Source organism: Thunnus thynnus, chromosome 2, assembly GCF_963924715.1.
Source record: "Thunnus thynnus chromosome 2, fThuThy2.1, whole genome shotgun sequence".
Classification (NCBI taxonomy): Eukaryota; Metazoa; Chordata; class Actinopteri; order Scombriformes; family Scombridae; genus Thunnus; species Thunnus thynnus.
The window spans coordinates 8,356,533-8,371,830 of record NC_089518.1 but is presented as its reverse complement, the minus strand read 5'-3'; the positions used below and the strand labels follow the sequence as shown (position 1 = coordinate 8,371,830).

Sequence of the window (15,298 nt, the reverse complement as noted above, 5' to 3'; positions counted from 1 at the left end):
TTTTTATGCTGCGACAGTGACAGTAGTAGCAGTAATGACAGTATTACAGCATACGATCACCTGTCTCATATCACCAAAGTAAAGGTTGCCCTCAGTGAAGTCGTTGCCCAGGGAAACATTGAGGGTGACCTCTGCGTTGTCATAGTGGTAGCTCAGATCCACGTCTTCATTTATGTCATATTTGACCACAAAGGCCTTGTGGCTGTCCAGACAGTGCCCCCCACAGTCCGGGTAGAGCAGGGAGGTGAGCGGATGCAGGTACTGCTGGCGAAGAGGCGTGATGAAGCCCTCGTCAAAGCCCAGTTCATTCAGGAGGATCTGGACCGAGAGAGAAAATGAGACGTAGATCATGAATAAAATGATTTATAGATGATGCGGCCCTCATGTTTCATTCTCTGACCTTCTCATGATTATACATATTTCAGTCAGAGCTTTAACATTTTATAGCCTCCTAATTTAAGGTTTTTACTGAAGCTCGGCTTAAAATCACAGAACGCAATGAATGTTTTAAAGAATGCTGTGAAATAACCCGACATTCCCTGACTTTCCTGGAAAAATCATCAAAGTCCCTGCATGTACCTGCCTGGAATACACCTCTCATATTTCATGGACTTCCAGATACTTTATGACTGATGGGACCACAGCAAGCCAAACATTCAAATGTCACGGCACAATGAAGATAAAATCTGAATGACTGAGCAGTGATTAAATGGTGTTTTAAGGGTGTTTCAGCCAGTAGAAATGGAAACTTTACCCCGTAGTGGTTCATGGTGTTGGGTCTTCCTTTAGGGGCTGAAGACTGCTCAAAGTGCTCCAGCTCCTCCACCAGCTCCTTGCAGAAGCTCTTCTCAAACACAGGGAAGCGATACACCCTCGGAGCTTAAAGACGGTGCAATAAATCAAAGATGCAATGCATCATTTTAAGTAACTATGATGTCAATATAAACACACCAGATCCACGACTTCCGTCCTTGCACGATGAAATAATGCATGAAATTACCAACTAAACTCACAACTCAATTGTTTAAGTACATTTTCTGAAATACAGTTGACAGTATTCCAGCTTTCATAACTGAGCTTCAACAAGCAAAGCTCTGAACACAAAACTCGTAATACTCGACTTCACATCTCATATAGCACACAAAATGAAAACTGCTCTCTCAAATGGAAAACTAATTTCATCAAAAGAGAGTCTGCGTTGGTGATTTCATGAGCAAAACTGTGCAATTCATTTTGAAAACTTTCATTTTATAAGTTAAATATGCTGCACTGTAAGATAATAATCAGCGTTTTGACAGCAATCAAAGAGAAAGAAAGATTTTTTCTGCCTTACATATTTAATGTCTGGCGGTGAAGTCATCATGTAGCAGAGCTGCCCACAAGAAAACTGTTGTGAAAACTGATTCAAAGCAGTCAGAAAATTGTGTAATATGCTGAATTTATTTCCATATCAAACAGTGATACTGAGGTTCTAACTCAGCCTTGCGTGGCATAATGGATCCTGTTTGTTGTCAACAAAACTATGAAAAGCAGCTCTTATAACGGCCACTGTGTATTCACAGTGATCTACTTCTCATTGGAACTTCACCCACTGAGAGGATATCAAAGCACTTTGCAGCTCACCTACTTCTTCCTTCAACAAGTCAAAGAGACCTTCTTCACTGGCGTCGCTGCTGCGACACAACTCAACAATCTGCTTGAACTTTGGAGCGAGGTCGGACTCCTGAGGAGAGTCAGAGAGCAGATCTGTCTCAGCGAGGTGTTACTCATACATTATTATTATTTTCAGTCATAAATATGTTTTTACAATGCCAGATGTTCATATTAATCAGATAAGGTATGTAGAAGTAGATGGTTTCCAGTGTTTTTTTCTACTTTCAGCCCGAGCCGATGTCGGCTCGTGACAGATTTCTTTATATGGTCATCTGCTCCACGCACAGTGCACGAGTTCACTGCTCCGCTCCAATAACATTATGGTATTTCTCCATTGTTTTAGGGGTAGTCATGCCAAGCCATGACTCAAGTTGAGCTGACATGCTGTGAATGTTTTTCAAATAACAAATCACTGACTCCTGTCATTAAGTCATTTAAAAGCTTTTAATTTGAAGCAATAAATCAGGTGTGTTGGGTTTGCATCGGCGTTAACTTAACATCAAGCCTCCAGGAACAGCGCAGGGTTTTTGACATGGTGGCCAAACCGTGTAATTACGTGTGATGCTTTTGGGCCCAAAATGACTTTTTCCCGTAGACTTTCATGTTAAAGACATGTCTGTAAATCAGCAGATGCATTTTTTTGAGGGTCACAACCAACATGAAATGGTTCATTTCACATTTTGAAAGTCTAGAAGAGAAACACGATTTAATTTTTTATCCCCATTCAAGTTAGTCAGAAGGCGAAACCGGCGGTTACCCGTCTCGGCCGGCGGAAGTCTAGTGAGCATGCTCCATAGAGTGAGCGCAATATGTTTTCATCCGGGTCATTTTTACAGCAGGAAGTGGCATTTTTGGCTTTGGCCAATCGGAGCAGAGCGGGCTCATCAGGAGGCGGGCCTTAAAGAGACAGGAACTAAGGCTGCCTGTTAGAGACAGAGGCTGAACTGAAGGCCAGTATAAGTTTTTTGAACTATGAATCATGCAAAACTACTGTAGTGGAGTCCCAGAATAAAACTATAGAACTGGAAATGAGCATAATTGGTCCCCTTAAATGAAAGCATCAGTGGTGGCTGCTGCAGTAAAGACCTGCAGACGGTGGACATGAGGATGGAGCGGCTGGTACGTCTTATATAATAGCGGCTCTCTCTGCAGACGTCACAGCACAGTCTGAACAACGACGAGCCAAAGACTGTTACAGTATAACAGCATGTTTATGTTGTGGTTGCATAGAGTCACAAGGCATCATATTTAAACTTCTCTCTGAAAACCAAGCTTGAAAAAACTAAATATGGATTTGGTTTTAAAAGAAGATCCCCTCCAGGCATGTTTTATGATATGTAAATACTCTGCCACAGGAGGGAATATTGTAAACAAACACAACTGAACCATAGCAATTAAATACGGAAAATTATTCATCTTGTTTTCTATGAATGTCCTGAGAATTAATCTTTTGTGTGTTTGTCGGGAAATAAGCAGCAAGGCTCAACAACACCAGGTGTGTAAAACAAAATATAGTCCTATTTTATCTATTTTATTTATTTACAACTTAACAACGTAACAAATTATTTTTTCAAAATACAAAAATAGGAAAACTAGAAAAAAGTACTTTCAAAAACGAGCCTTTAACTCAAACTGAGGTTCACTAAACAAACAGCAACTGAACTCAATAAAACTGACATGAAGGGAGGTTTATATACACAATAAACAATTAACGCTATATCACACATTAACCTTCATCTCAACAAAGATTTAAATCAAGAAACTATTTACAGCTCAACTAACTGTCAAAGCAAGAAAAGTAAAGCAATTAAAGTTAACTGGATCCTGAGAGGCAGACTCCCGTCTGGTGCTTCCTGTTGGCCTCGTCCACTTCCTGTCTGCCGCAGTATCAGAGGCCATCTTCACCGGTAGTAAAGTATGATTTAATGCAAGCAAGACATATTAATGACAGAATGTTAACCAGAATGCGTGCACTCAAATTAGCAAACAAACTGTCAATAATAAAAATAAATCTCTGATTCCTGTTGATCGGGGTCGGGGTTATTGATCTTGGGCGTCAGGGAACAGTAATAGAGATTTTTCACCATGTTCTGACATTTTATAGTCCAAACAACTTCTCTGGTAATTGAGAAAATCAATAATAAAAATCATTATTGCAGATGAAAAACTAGGAAAACTGAGGATAAGAATAAACGGCGGAACAAGAGGAGATGAAGGAGGACGAGAGAAAATACAATACAAGAAAGGAGAAGCTGAGCGAATAGGACGAGACATGGAAAAAGAGATGGGAGGAAGAAAAAACCAGAAAGAGAAGACTGGGAGAAGAGAAAGCAGGAGGAGGAGATGCAGGGAACAGCAGGAAAGGTCGAGAAAGACAAGTAAGATGGAGAAGATGAGGGAAAGAGGGATGAAAAGATGGAAGTGCAAAAGGAATATTCAGGTGAAGAAGGAGGAGAAGAAGAGGAAGAAGTTTGTTGGAGGAAAAAGAGGAAGGAGTAGAAGGAACACGGATAAGGAGTGTAGGACTCCACCTGGTGGCCATGAAGCAAACTGCATGTATATTTAACCTCACTGACTCTAGTTGTACTGAGACTGAGACAGGGGTCAGACTGACCTCTGACCCCTGACTTCTTTTCTGCTGTTTGCATTTGCATTCATAAATCTTAAAACTTAAAAATCCTGTAAATAGATCTGATATAGACAAACATGACAAGTTTACGAAGTTAGGTCTCAACAAATCCAGGGGATTTATGCTCGAAGTTCTGCTGTAGATATAGAGATGATTTATAGTTCATCATCAGATCTGACTCTTGATGGCATCCCTGCAACACTTTACAGATATATCAAGTGATCAGGCCATCGTGTGCTTTAATTATATTCTCTACCAGTGGTGGAAAGTAACTCAGTACATTTACTCAAATACTGCACTTAAGCACAGTTTAGAGGTACTTGTACTTTACTTGAGTATTTCCATGTGATGCTACTTTCTACATTTCAGAGGGAAATATTGTACTTTCTACTCCACTACATTTATTTGACAGCTTTAGTTACTTTTCAGATGAAGATTTGACACAATGGATAATATAACAAGCTTTTAAAATACAACACATTGTTAAAGATGAAACCAGTGGTTTCCAACCTTTTTGGCTTTTGACGTCTTATAAAAAGCAGTGTGTAGTCGGGGTCATATTTCACATGTCTATGAGTTGTTAACAGCTCCACCAAATAGTGATTTTTCCCTCTAAACTTCTCACATGCTTTCATTTCAATAAATGTTCAAATGATCCAATATTTCAGCAAAAATCAAAGATGTTTTTTCTTCTTTCCTCTCCCATTAATCATCTCACCACCCCTCAGATTTATCTGCTGACCCTTTGGAGGGGCCCGACCCCTAGGTTGGGAACCACTGGACTAAACTAGCTAACTGTATATAAAGTAGTGTAAACTAGCTCCACCTCCAGCAGCTACAACAGTAACATGCTGCTCTAACACTGATGCTTCACTATTAATAATCTAATGATGTCATATATAATAATATATCAGTCAGAGGGACCAAACCACTACTTTTACTGCAATACTTTAACTACATCAAGCTCATAATACTTATGTACTTTTACTGCAATACTTTAACTACATCAAGCTCATAATACTTATGTACTTTTACTGCAATACTTTAACTACATCAAGCTCATAATACTTATGTACTTTTACATAAGTAGGACTTTTCATGCAGTACTTTTACTTGTAATGGAGTATTTGTACATTGCTGTATTGGTATTTTTACTGCGGTAAAGGATCTGAATACTTCTTCCACCATTGTTCCACTGTTGTTTACGTTCTCCATTGTTATTTGTGATACAGAGTGATGGTGAGCTACACAAGCACTTCTACAACTGGAGTTACATCCAGGTAACAGTTTCTCCTGAATATGAGTCAACTGTTGTTTGTTGACATGTATTCATTCCCTGTGATAGAGAGCACAAGGTTTGCAGTAAAACTTAACTATAAACAATCTTCTCTGACATCAGAAACTGAAATCCAGCTTTAACGGGTCTCCAGGTCATGAATCTTCAGTCAAAATATAACAACAGCAACAACAGCAACAACAACAACAACAACAACAACAACAACAGGGTACCTGACTGGCTTACTATCACCACGTCCATCATTCTTTGTTTTTATTTAACTAGTTAATCAATATTTAACACACAGAAAATATAAACTTTCAGTAAAGTTGACATGACAGGAAAATGAAATAAATCATAAGACAAACTTTGCTTATGATTCAACCATAAAACACAACATCCACACATTACTGTTGTAGAAGCACCTTTCACAGACTGTAATGATTAACTGCCAGCTATTCAATTAATCACCAACTGTTTGGATAAACGATAAATCATTTAGTCATTTTTTTAAGAAAAAAATCTCCAAATTCTGTGATTCCAGCTTCTCATATGTGAACATGTTCTGGTTTCTTTAGTCTCTGTGACAGTAAACTGAAGATCTTTGAGTTGTGGATAAAACAAGACATCTGAGGACGTCGTCTTGGCTTCAATTTATAGACCAAACAATCAATTAATTGAGAAAATAATCAACAGATTAATCAATAATGAAAATAATCAGTAGGTGCAGTGTTATGTGCCGCACATTAAAATATGTGCAAGACGTCACAGATTTTTCTGATCTCTACATTTAACAGTGAACTAACACCTCGACTCATTTTAATTTAACACATGAAGAATCAGTGACTGTGAGAAGATGAAGCTGCAGCCTGTATGAACCTTCTCTCATGAAACTCGACGGAGCGGTGAAAATAAATCATGAACATACGGCGCTGAAGCTCAGCTGCTGCTTCTGCTGTGTGAGTCGAGCCATGAAAGAGGCCATTAAACCTTTATTGACACCTTGGTATGACTGCAGGGCTGCAGCCTGGAGGAGCAGGAGGGGAAAAGGTGGAGAAGATAGAGCTCAACAAGGTTACAAAGGAGAGCCTCAACTGCCAGAAGGTGTTAAAACATTAAAATTCCTTGTTTATTATACAGTCTGTGGGCTAGAAGACATCTGTTACTGCTACCAACTAACATCGGTGATGAAATATTGACAATGTCTGCAGAGAAACGGTGTAAATCTCACTGAGGAGGCATCTGGACATGAACCAGAGACCAGAGACCAGAGATCTGCAGTGAAATGCTTTACCACCGAACTGTACTGACTGACAGGACCTGACCTCAGTGTGTTTGAGAGAAAATAGCTGAAAAGTATCCTGTTATTGCTTCATGTGGCCACAGCGGCCGCTGTTGAGCAGCTGTTACGTTACGTACTCTCGTTTTACGTAAAGATGACATCAAAGTGTCTGATTCCTGCTGGATTACTCATCAGATCCAGTGGATGTTGAACTTCCTCTCCATCTGCTGTTCCTCGAGCTTCTGAATCTCTGTTACAATTATTTAACATTTTCTAAATTGATTTAATGTCCTCATCCACTCAAAAATGTCTTTTTTCTTCATTCAGACATCATTCAGATCACTGGAGGTAAACGGACAAACTACGTCACTGAAGAGTGAAAATGTTTCACCTTTTATAAACAACATATGACTTCCTTTAGGGGGCATCTGGATTTGAACCAGAGACCTCTTGATCTGCAGTCAAATGCTCTACCACTGAGCTACACCCCCACCTCCTCATAGGAGACAACAGAGTTTCCAGTTTGCTCCAGTTCCCATCATCCTGTCTGTCCTCCACAGAGCAGAGACCCTGTCCCTGACCTCAGCTTCATACCCCGTCCAGGTGGAAACCAACCAAACAGCAGCTGTCCGTCCAGAGCAGCGTCTCAAGTGTGATATGACGTATAATCTCCAGGATTTAGTCCACAGGGGACAGTGTTGAGTCCATTCACTGTTTGACTTATGAATCATAACTCAAACTTCATCCCCTTGTTCATGTGTTCATGTGTTCATTTGATCAAACACTTGATTCACTTACAAGATAAACTGCAAACAAACAAACCTGCCTTCCCTCGTCTTTGTTACAGCGTCAAGTGCTTTGATTATTTTAGGTGACAAGAACACTTTTAATTTGGTAGGTGATGAAATATTGATTTTAAATTGACTAATGTGTCACATACATTTCCTCTTTTTAGCTCAGAGCTCAAAACAAATACTAATAAATAGCTCCTGCAGTTAGCATGCTAACATACTGAACATTATACCTGCTGAACATCAACATGTTAGCTTTGTCACTGTTAGCATGTTAGCATGTTGGCCTCATTCATTTAAACACAGCTGAGTCTGAGCAGAGCCTCTCAGAGTTTATATTCACATATATTAATGCTGTCCGTCCCTCAGAGAACATGAAGCTCTGCAGCTCTCAGCAGGAAGAGACGCCTCCACCTCTGACTGCTCAACTAAATCCACTGATGGAAGTTTTTCTTCTGGCTGCAGAATAGAAGCTCAAACTAGTGTGATCCTGCTGGCTGCTTCTATCCTGACTGATGACCTGTTAGTATTTATTTATACATTTACTGACTGCAAAGTTATTTTACTGTTAGGATTCATCTGTGGAATGATTGCTTTAATTAAGTGATTAATAGTTCAGTCTGTGAAATGTCAGAGGTATTTTAGTTTACAGTAATATAAAACAGAGGAAAACAACACATGCTCACATTAGATGAGCTGGAACCAGAGAAACCAGTAAACCAGTAAAAACCACACAGAGTCGCTGCCCCCGGCCGGCTGCCAGCTGGATATAGCATGGATCTGCACGGGCCCGGCCATGAACCAGTGGCTGCATCTTTAAATGACTTAAACGATAATGTAGTCTAATGTAATACTAATGTGGCCTCAAGTCGATACACTTCGAGCAGAGGTGAGGAGCCACAGAGGTCTAACCTCAATCCTTCCTAACTTCACACCCCAGAGTCATAAAAGGATTTATACTACTCGAGGTTCCATCACCAGAGTTGACAATTCCTCCTGAAGAGGACATGGATGTGAGTATCAAACTCCATGGTGATCCATCCAGTAGTTGTTGAGACATTTCACCGAGTTATTAGGATTCATCCTCTGGCAACCATGAATGTTTGTACCAAAGTTCATGGCGATCCATCCCATAGTTGTAGAGATATTTCAGTCTGGATCAGAAAGGTGGCTGCTGGTTTGGGTCAACAGGAAAACACTAGATTACAGCCCGACATCTGAGAATATGACAGTTTAATATCAGTATTACTGACTTCTGGGTTTATGAACAAAAGAGAGAAAGATGACATCCTGTAAGTATTTTAATTACTCTCTAAATCATCTTTGGCATGATGTGGGCTTTGGGATATTTTTGAATTAAGGCGGATATATTCTGCAAAATATGTGACAGTGGAGTCACAAATATTCACTCACAGTGCAGACTGAAACTAACATTGACAGTTGGAAACCCAGAATTATAATACTGTTACTGTTATTGGTGGTTTAAATAACAACGATAGATTGATCATTCCAAAGTGGAACACAGTCAAAATGCATCATTAAAATAAATTAAATTAAATAAATTTATTCTTACAATCTAAGTGGGAATTGCTTCAGTGTCTGTTTTGATACTACCACTAGAGGGTGCCAACATCACACACATGGTGACTTTAATAAAAGGCTGACAGCTGCAGGATCTGTCACGTCAACGCACACGAAGTGTTCAGCAGGGACGCAGAGTGTTTGGTGAATCCGTCAGCGAAGCCCTCTCCTTCCACCAGCATGGGCCTCCTGTTGCACATGGGGCAGAGACTGTTGCGTTCCTGCGAGGCTCTCATCCAGATAATGAGGTTCCAGCGCTGGCCGGAGGAGATGGGCAGGGCGCCGTGCATGTGTTGGCCCCGGTGGAGGAGACCCTCTGTCACCCTGTGTTCAACCTCGGAGCACTCGGTCTCACTCAAAGGCACCTGCAGGGGAACAAAACTCATCTTTGTTACATAATGTACTAGAGCAGCAGTGACAGTAGTAGCAGTAATGACAGTATTACAGCATATGATCACCTGTCTCATATCACCAAAGTAAAGGTTGCCCTCAGTGAAGTCGTTGCCCAGGGAAACATTGAGGGTGACCTCTGCGTTGTCATAGTGGTAGCTCAGGTCCACGTCTTCATTTATGTCATATTTGACCACAAAGGCCTTGTGGCTGTCCAGACAGCGCCCCCCACAGTCCGGGTAGAGCAGGGAGGTGAGCGGATGCAGGTACTGCTGGCGAAGAGGCGTGATGAAGCCCTCGTCAAAGCCCAGTTCATTCAGGAGGATCTGGACCGAGAGAGAAAATGAGACGTAGATCATGAATAAAATGATTTATAGATGATGCGGCCCTCATGTTTCATTCTCTGACCTTCTCATGATTATACATATTTCAGTCAGAGCTTTAACATTTTATAGCCTCCTAATTTAAGGTTTTTACTGAAGCTCGGCTTAAAATCACAGAACGCAATGAATGTTTTAAAGAATGCTGTGAAATAACCCGACATTCCCTGACTTTCCTGGAAAAATCATCAAAGTCCCTGCATGTACCTGCCTGGAATACACCTCTCATATTTCATGGACTTCCAGATACTTTATGACTGATGGGACCACAGCAAGCCAAACATTCAAATGTCACGGCACAATGAAGATAAAATCTGAATGACTGAGCAGTGATTAAATGGTGTTTTAAGGGTGTTTCAGCCAGTAGAAATGGAAACTTTACCCCGTAGTGGTTCATGGTGTTGGGTCTTCCTTTAGGGGCTGAAGACTGCTCAAAGTGCTCCAGCTCCTCCACCAGCTCCTTGCAGAAGCTCTTCTCAAACACAGGGAAGCGATACACCCTCGGAGCTTAAAGACGGTGCAATAAATCAAAGATGCAATGCATCATTTTAAGTAACTATGATGTCAATATAAACACACCAGATCCACGACTTCCGTCCTTGCACGATGAAATAATGCATGAAATTACCAACTAGACTCACAACTCAATTGTTTAAGCACATTTTCTGAAACACTTCTAAATAATTGTACAGTTGACAGTATTCCAGCTTTGCAGCTCACCTGCTTCTTCCTTCAACAAGTCAAAGAGACCTTCTTCACTGGCGTCGCTGCTGCGACACAACTCAACAATCTGCTTGAACTTTGGAGCGAGGTCGGACTCCTGAGGAGAGTCAGAGAGCAGATCTGTCTCAGCGAGGTGTCACTCATACATTATTAATGAAAGCATTAGTGGTGGCTGCTGCAGTAAAGACCTGCAGATGGTAGACATGAGGATGGAGCGGCTGGTACACGTCTTTTATAACAGCGGCTCTCTCTGCAGACGTCACCGCTAGACGCCTTCGCCTGTCCACTTCCTGGGAAATCTAAACAGAGCAGTTAGACACTTGATGCAGACCCTGTAAACTGAGGATGGTCTGCATAATGAAACTGAGTGAACAATGACGAGCCAAAGACTGTTACAGTATAACAGCATGTTTATGTTGTGATTGCATTGAATCACAATGCATTATATTTACACTTATCTCCAAAAACCAAGCTTAAAAAACTAAATATGGACCCTCGAGGCATGTTTCAGACATGTAAATACTCCAACAAGGTTTTTCCACAAAAGAAGTTCAGCTGCCTCATTAAAAATTCTTTAAATTACATCGACCTCATTGAAATATGTATTGTATGTATTGTATTAATACAGAAATATTTTTCATTTTATAAGTTGGACACAAGATAACTCCTACTTCACTGAGAAGTCCGTTCTCAATATATGTTCACTGAAAGCTTCAAGTTCCCACATCAAACTTTTGTAAACGGCGTACTGGACTAGGATTGGCTCCAGACCAGCTGTGATGTCACAGATCATGCTCGTATAGGTACATGCTGTAAACTCACTTTCAGCTGTGAGAATATGATGTGTGCAGAAATGTATGTATGCATGTTTCAAATGTATGTGTGTGGGTGTCGTATCACTGGAATATTACTTAATGGAGATGATGTTTAATAATATAATAATAACCTCACAGCAGGTCAGTGGTGGAAGAAGAGTTCAGATCCTTTACTACTAATACAGCAATATAAAAATACTCCATTACAAGTAAAAATACTGCATGAAAAATCCTACTTAAGTAAAAGTACATAAGTATTATGAGTTTGATGTAGTTAAAGTATTGCAGTAAAAGTACATAAGTATTATGAGCTTGATGTAGTTAAAGTATTGCAGTAAAAGTACATAAGTATTATGAGTTTGATGTAGTTAAAGTATTGCAGTAAAAGTACATAAGTATTATGAGTTTGATGTAGTTAAAGTATTGCAGTAAAAGTACATAAGTATTATGAGCTTGGTGTAGTTAAAGTATTGCAGTAAAAGTACATAAGTATTATGAGCTTGATGTAGTTAAAGTATTGCAGTAAAAGTACATAAGTATTATGAGTTTGATGTAGTTAAAGTATTGCAGTAAAAGTACATAAGTATTATGAGCTTGGTGTAGTTAAAGTATTGCAGTAAAAGTACATAAGTATTATGAGCTTGATGTAGTTAAAGTATTGCAGTAAAAGTACATAAGTATTATGAGCTTGATGTAGTTAAAGTATTGCAGTAAAAGTACATAAGTATTATGAGCTTGATGTAGTTAAAGTATTGCAGTAAAAGTAGTGGTTTGGTCCCTCTGACTGATATATTATTATATATGACATCGTTAGATTATTAATAGTGAAGCATCAGTGTTAGAGCAGCATGTTACTGTTGTAGCTGCTGGAGGTGGAGCTAGTTTACACTACTTTATATACAATTAGCTAGTTTAGTCCAGTGGTTCCCAACCTAGGGGTCGGGCCCCTCCAAAGGGTCAGCAGATAAATCTGAGGGGTGGTGAGATGATTAATGGGAGAGGAAAGAAGAAAAAACAAAGTTCTGATACACAAATCTGTTTTCAGTTTTTGGACTTTTTCTCTAATCTTTGATTTTTGCTGAAATATTGGATCATTTGAACATTTATTGAAATGAAAGCATGTGAGAAGTTTAGAGGGAAAAATCACTATTTGGTGGAGCTGTTAACAACTCATAGACATGTGAAATGTGACCCCGACTACACACTGCTTTTTATAAGACGTCAAAAGCCAAAAAGGTTGGAAACCACTGGTTTCATCTTTAACAATGTGTTGTATTTTAAAAGCTTGTTATATTATCCATTGTGTCAAATCTTCATCTGAAAAGTAACTAAAGCTGTCAAATAAATGTAGTGGAGTAGAAAGTACAATATTTCCCTCTGAAATGTAGAAAGTAGCATCACATGGAAATACTCAAGTAAAGTACAAGTAGGCCTACCTCTAAACTGTGCTTAAGTGCAGTATTTGAGTAAATGTAACTAAATAAACTTAGTTACTTTCCACCACTGTTTACACACACACACACACACACACACACACACACACACACACACACACACACACACACACACACACAGACTTTCTTGCCTTGTTGAGGACATCCTCAAACTGTCGGTCTGTCACGCAGCCGAGCTTCTCAAGAAGCTGAAACATGAACAGTTTATTCAGGTCAGTAAAGCTCACAGGTCGCTCAGCAGAGTTGAAACACTACAAAACAAAAGAAAGAGTGAAACTGACGGTGTGATATTCCAGTCTGAACTGCTGCTCTGTTACGAAGCGAACATGGAGCTTGTAGTCCTCCAGGAAAATGTTGTCAGTTGTGAAACAGGTACAGAAATAAAACGGTGACTTTCCGTCCTCTTCGTTTTCCATGACTGCCCGCAGGAGGATGATTATACTTTAAATGAGACAGAAAAACAGAATTACGCCACTCAGACTGATGACTGACAAGCTAAACGGCTGCTTCTGTTAGCAGCCATAGCATGAACACTTCCGCCTCACTCTTTACAAAGTAAAAGCTTCGTCTTTACAATTTCAAATAGGCTATGACTCATTCTAAACAAATACAATTAAAAACATCAGTTGTGGAAAGTAACTAAGTACATTTATTCAGGTGCTGTACTTAAGTACAATTTTGAGGGACTTGTGCTTTCCATGTGATGCTACTTTCTACATCTCAGAGGGAAATATTGTACTTTCTACTCCACTACATTTATTTGACAGCTTTAGTTACTTTTCAGATGAAGATTTGACACAATGGATAATATAACAAGCTTTTAAAATACAAAACATTGTTAAAGATGAAACCAGTGGTTTCCAACCTTTTTGGCTTTTGACGTCTTACAAAAAGCAGTGTGTAGTCGGGGTCACATTTCACATGTCTATGAGTTGTTAACAGCTCCACCAAATAGTGATTTTTCCCTCTAAACTTCTCACATGCTTTCATTTCAATAAATGTTCAAGTTTGTCTTATATAATAATACTTTATTTGTGATTTCGACACTTTGTTTGTTTGAAAGACCAACACTGTTTCAACTATTTGACCCAACATCACTCGTAATGTTGGGCGAATTTGATACAAGGGGTGGTGCCATGCATACCGGAAGTGTGTGTATGCTCTTGCGTCTTCCTTGACGCTAGCTAGAGTGACGTCATCACTGTACACTGCCCTCCAGTGGTCATACTGTGTAAGCACACTCCTCTGTTTTAAACAATGTGCCGTTAAGCTACTGATTTGTTTGTACAAATAACATAATTGACAGATGTGACACATTATTATTAATAGTCATAACAATTGTTGAGTCTATAAACATCAAAGCAGAAACAATAGCAAAGTAAAAAATCCAGTGAAAACTTTTGAAGTTTAAGTCCTTATACACGCACTGTGACGACAAATATTCTGTCGACTTTCATGAATGTAGGTGGACAAAACTTCCCCAAATGTTGCATTTATTTCAGAGCTGTTGTGTTTCATTATGTGGTAGAATTATGACATCTATTATGACATTATATTATTCTTAGAGATGTAATACCAACACTGTGACCACTAGAAGACATTAAACATCAAACGTCGAAGGCAAACATGGTAGCATGCAAACCAACGTTCGGAGTAGAAGTTTCAAAACAGAGGTCCCATAGATCTACACAAATGACCTTTACATTTATTTAAAGGTGCAGTGTGTAAAATTTAGTGGCATCTAGCAGAACAGACTTGGCATAAATGGAATATAATATTCATAAGTATGTTTTAATTAGTGTATAATCACCTGAAAATAAGAATTGTTGACATAGAAGCCAAACCATGTAATTACAACGTCACGTGACGCTATTGGGCCCAAAAAGACTTTTCCCCATAGACTTACATTGTGAAAGTCTACATTGTCCATCAATCAGTAGACACATTTTTTTGAGCATCACAACCCACAAAATGACCCGTCTCATTATCAGAATTAAATCTGTTCGGTCTGATCACATTTCAAAAGCCTAGAAGAGCCGCATGATTGAATTGTTTTATCCCCATTCAAGTTAGCCGGAGGGCTAAACCGGAAGTAGCATACTTGGCCAGCGAAAGTCACTAGTGCGCATGCTCTATGGGCCGCACAATGCGGAAGATCCGGGTACTTTATACCCGGAAGTCGATTCTTTTTTTTGCTTCATGCGCCACTGAGGAACTTTCATAGGAATGAACGGGGTCCCGCCTCCGACGCCGTATCCAGTTCTCTTTAAACATCCATGGGAGCGGGACCTCGTCCACAGAGCCCGCCATGTTTCTACAGTAGC

At 39.6% G+C, this 15,298-nt stretch overlaps 2 protein-coding genes and 1 non-coding gene across 3 annotated transcripts; all 3 read right to left on the bottom strand.

The window, feature by feature from the left end:
- Window positions 1-3: 3 nt before the first annotated feature.
- On the bottom strand, window positions 4-1,762 carry LOC137171406 (2-oxoglutarate and iron-dependent oxygenase domain-containing protein 2-like; the record flags this gene model as incomplete). Its single annotated transcript, XM_067575403.1, has 3 exons — window positions 4-318; window positions 755-879; window positions 1,624-1,762. Coding segments are annotated over 3 exons (579 nt in total), but the record flags the coding sequence as incomplete, so codon positions are not given.
- A 5,497-nt stretch (window positions 1,763-7,259) lies between these two features.
- Window positions 7,260-7,331, bottom strand: trnac-gca (transfer RNA cysteine (anticodon GCA)). The gene has a single exon. It is a non-coding gene; the product is annotated as a tRNA-Cys (tRNA).
- A 1,518-nt stretch (window positions 7,332-8,849) lies between these two features.
- On the bottom strand, window positions 8,850-13,511 carry ogfod2 (2-oxoglutarate and iron-dependent oxygenase domain containing 2). The gene is made up of 7 exons (XM_067601940.1): window positions 13,256-13,511; window positions 13,106-13,162; window positions 10,894-11,004; window positions 10,703-10,802; window positions 10,365-10,489; window positions 9,671-9,928; window positions 8,850-9,577 (listed from the first exon to the last, which is right to left on the bottom strand). Exons 1-7 carry the CDS (start codon window positions 13,388-13,390, stop codon window positions 9,311-9,313), a joined length of 1,053 nt encoding a protein of 350 aa, XP_067458041.1. The 5' UTR covers window positions 13,391-13,511; the 3' UTR covers window positions 8,850-9,310.
- Between the last annotated feature and the right edge of the window lie 1,787 nt (window positions 13,512-15,298).

Excerpts from the sequence above, each read along its gene's own strand:
- ogfod2 (XM_067601940.1), bottom strand. The coding sequence starts at position 13,390 with ATGGAAAACGAAGAGGACGGAAAGTCACCGTTTTATTTCTGTACCTGT. Across the intron at positions 11,005-13,105 it reads TTGAGGATGTCCTCAACAAG|ATTTCCCAGGAAGTGGACAG; the intron begins GCAAGAAAGTCT and ends TGCTCTGTTTAG. Across the intron at positions 9,929-10,364 it reads ACACCATGAACCACTACGGG|ATCCTCCTGAATGAACTGGG; the intron begins GTAAAGTTTCCA and ends CTCTCGGTCCAG.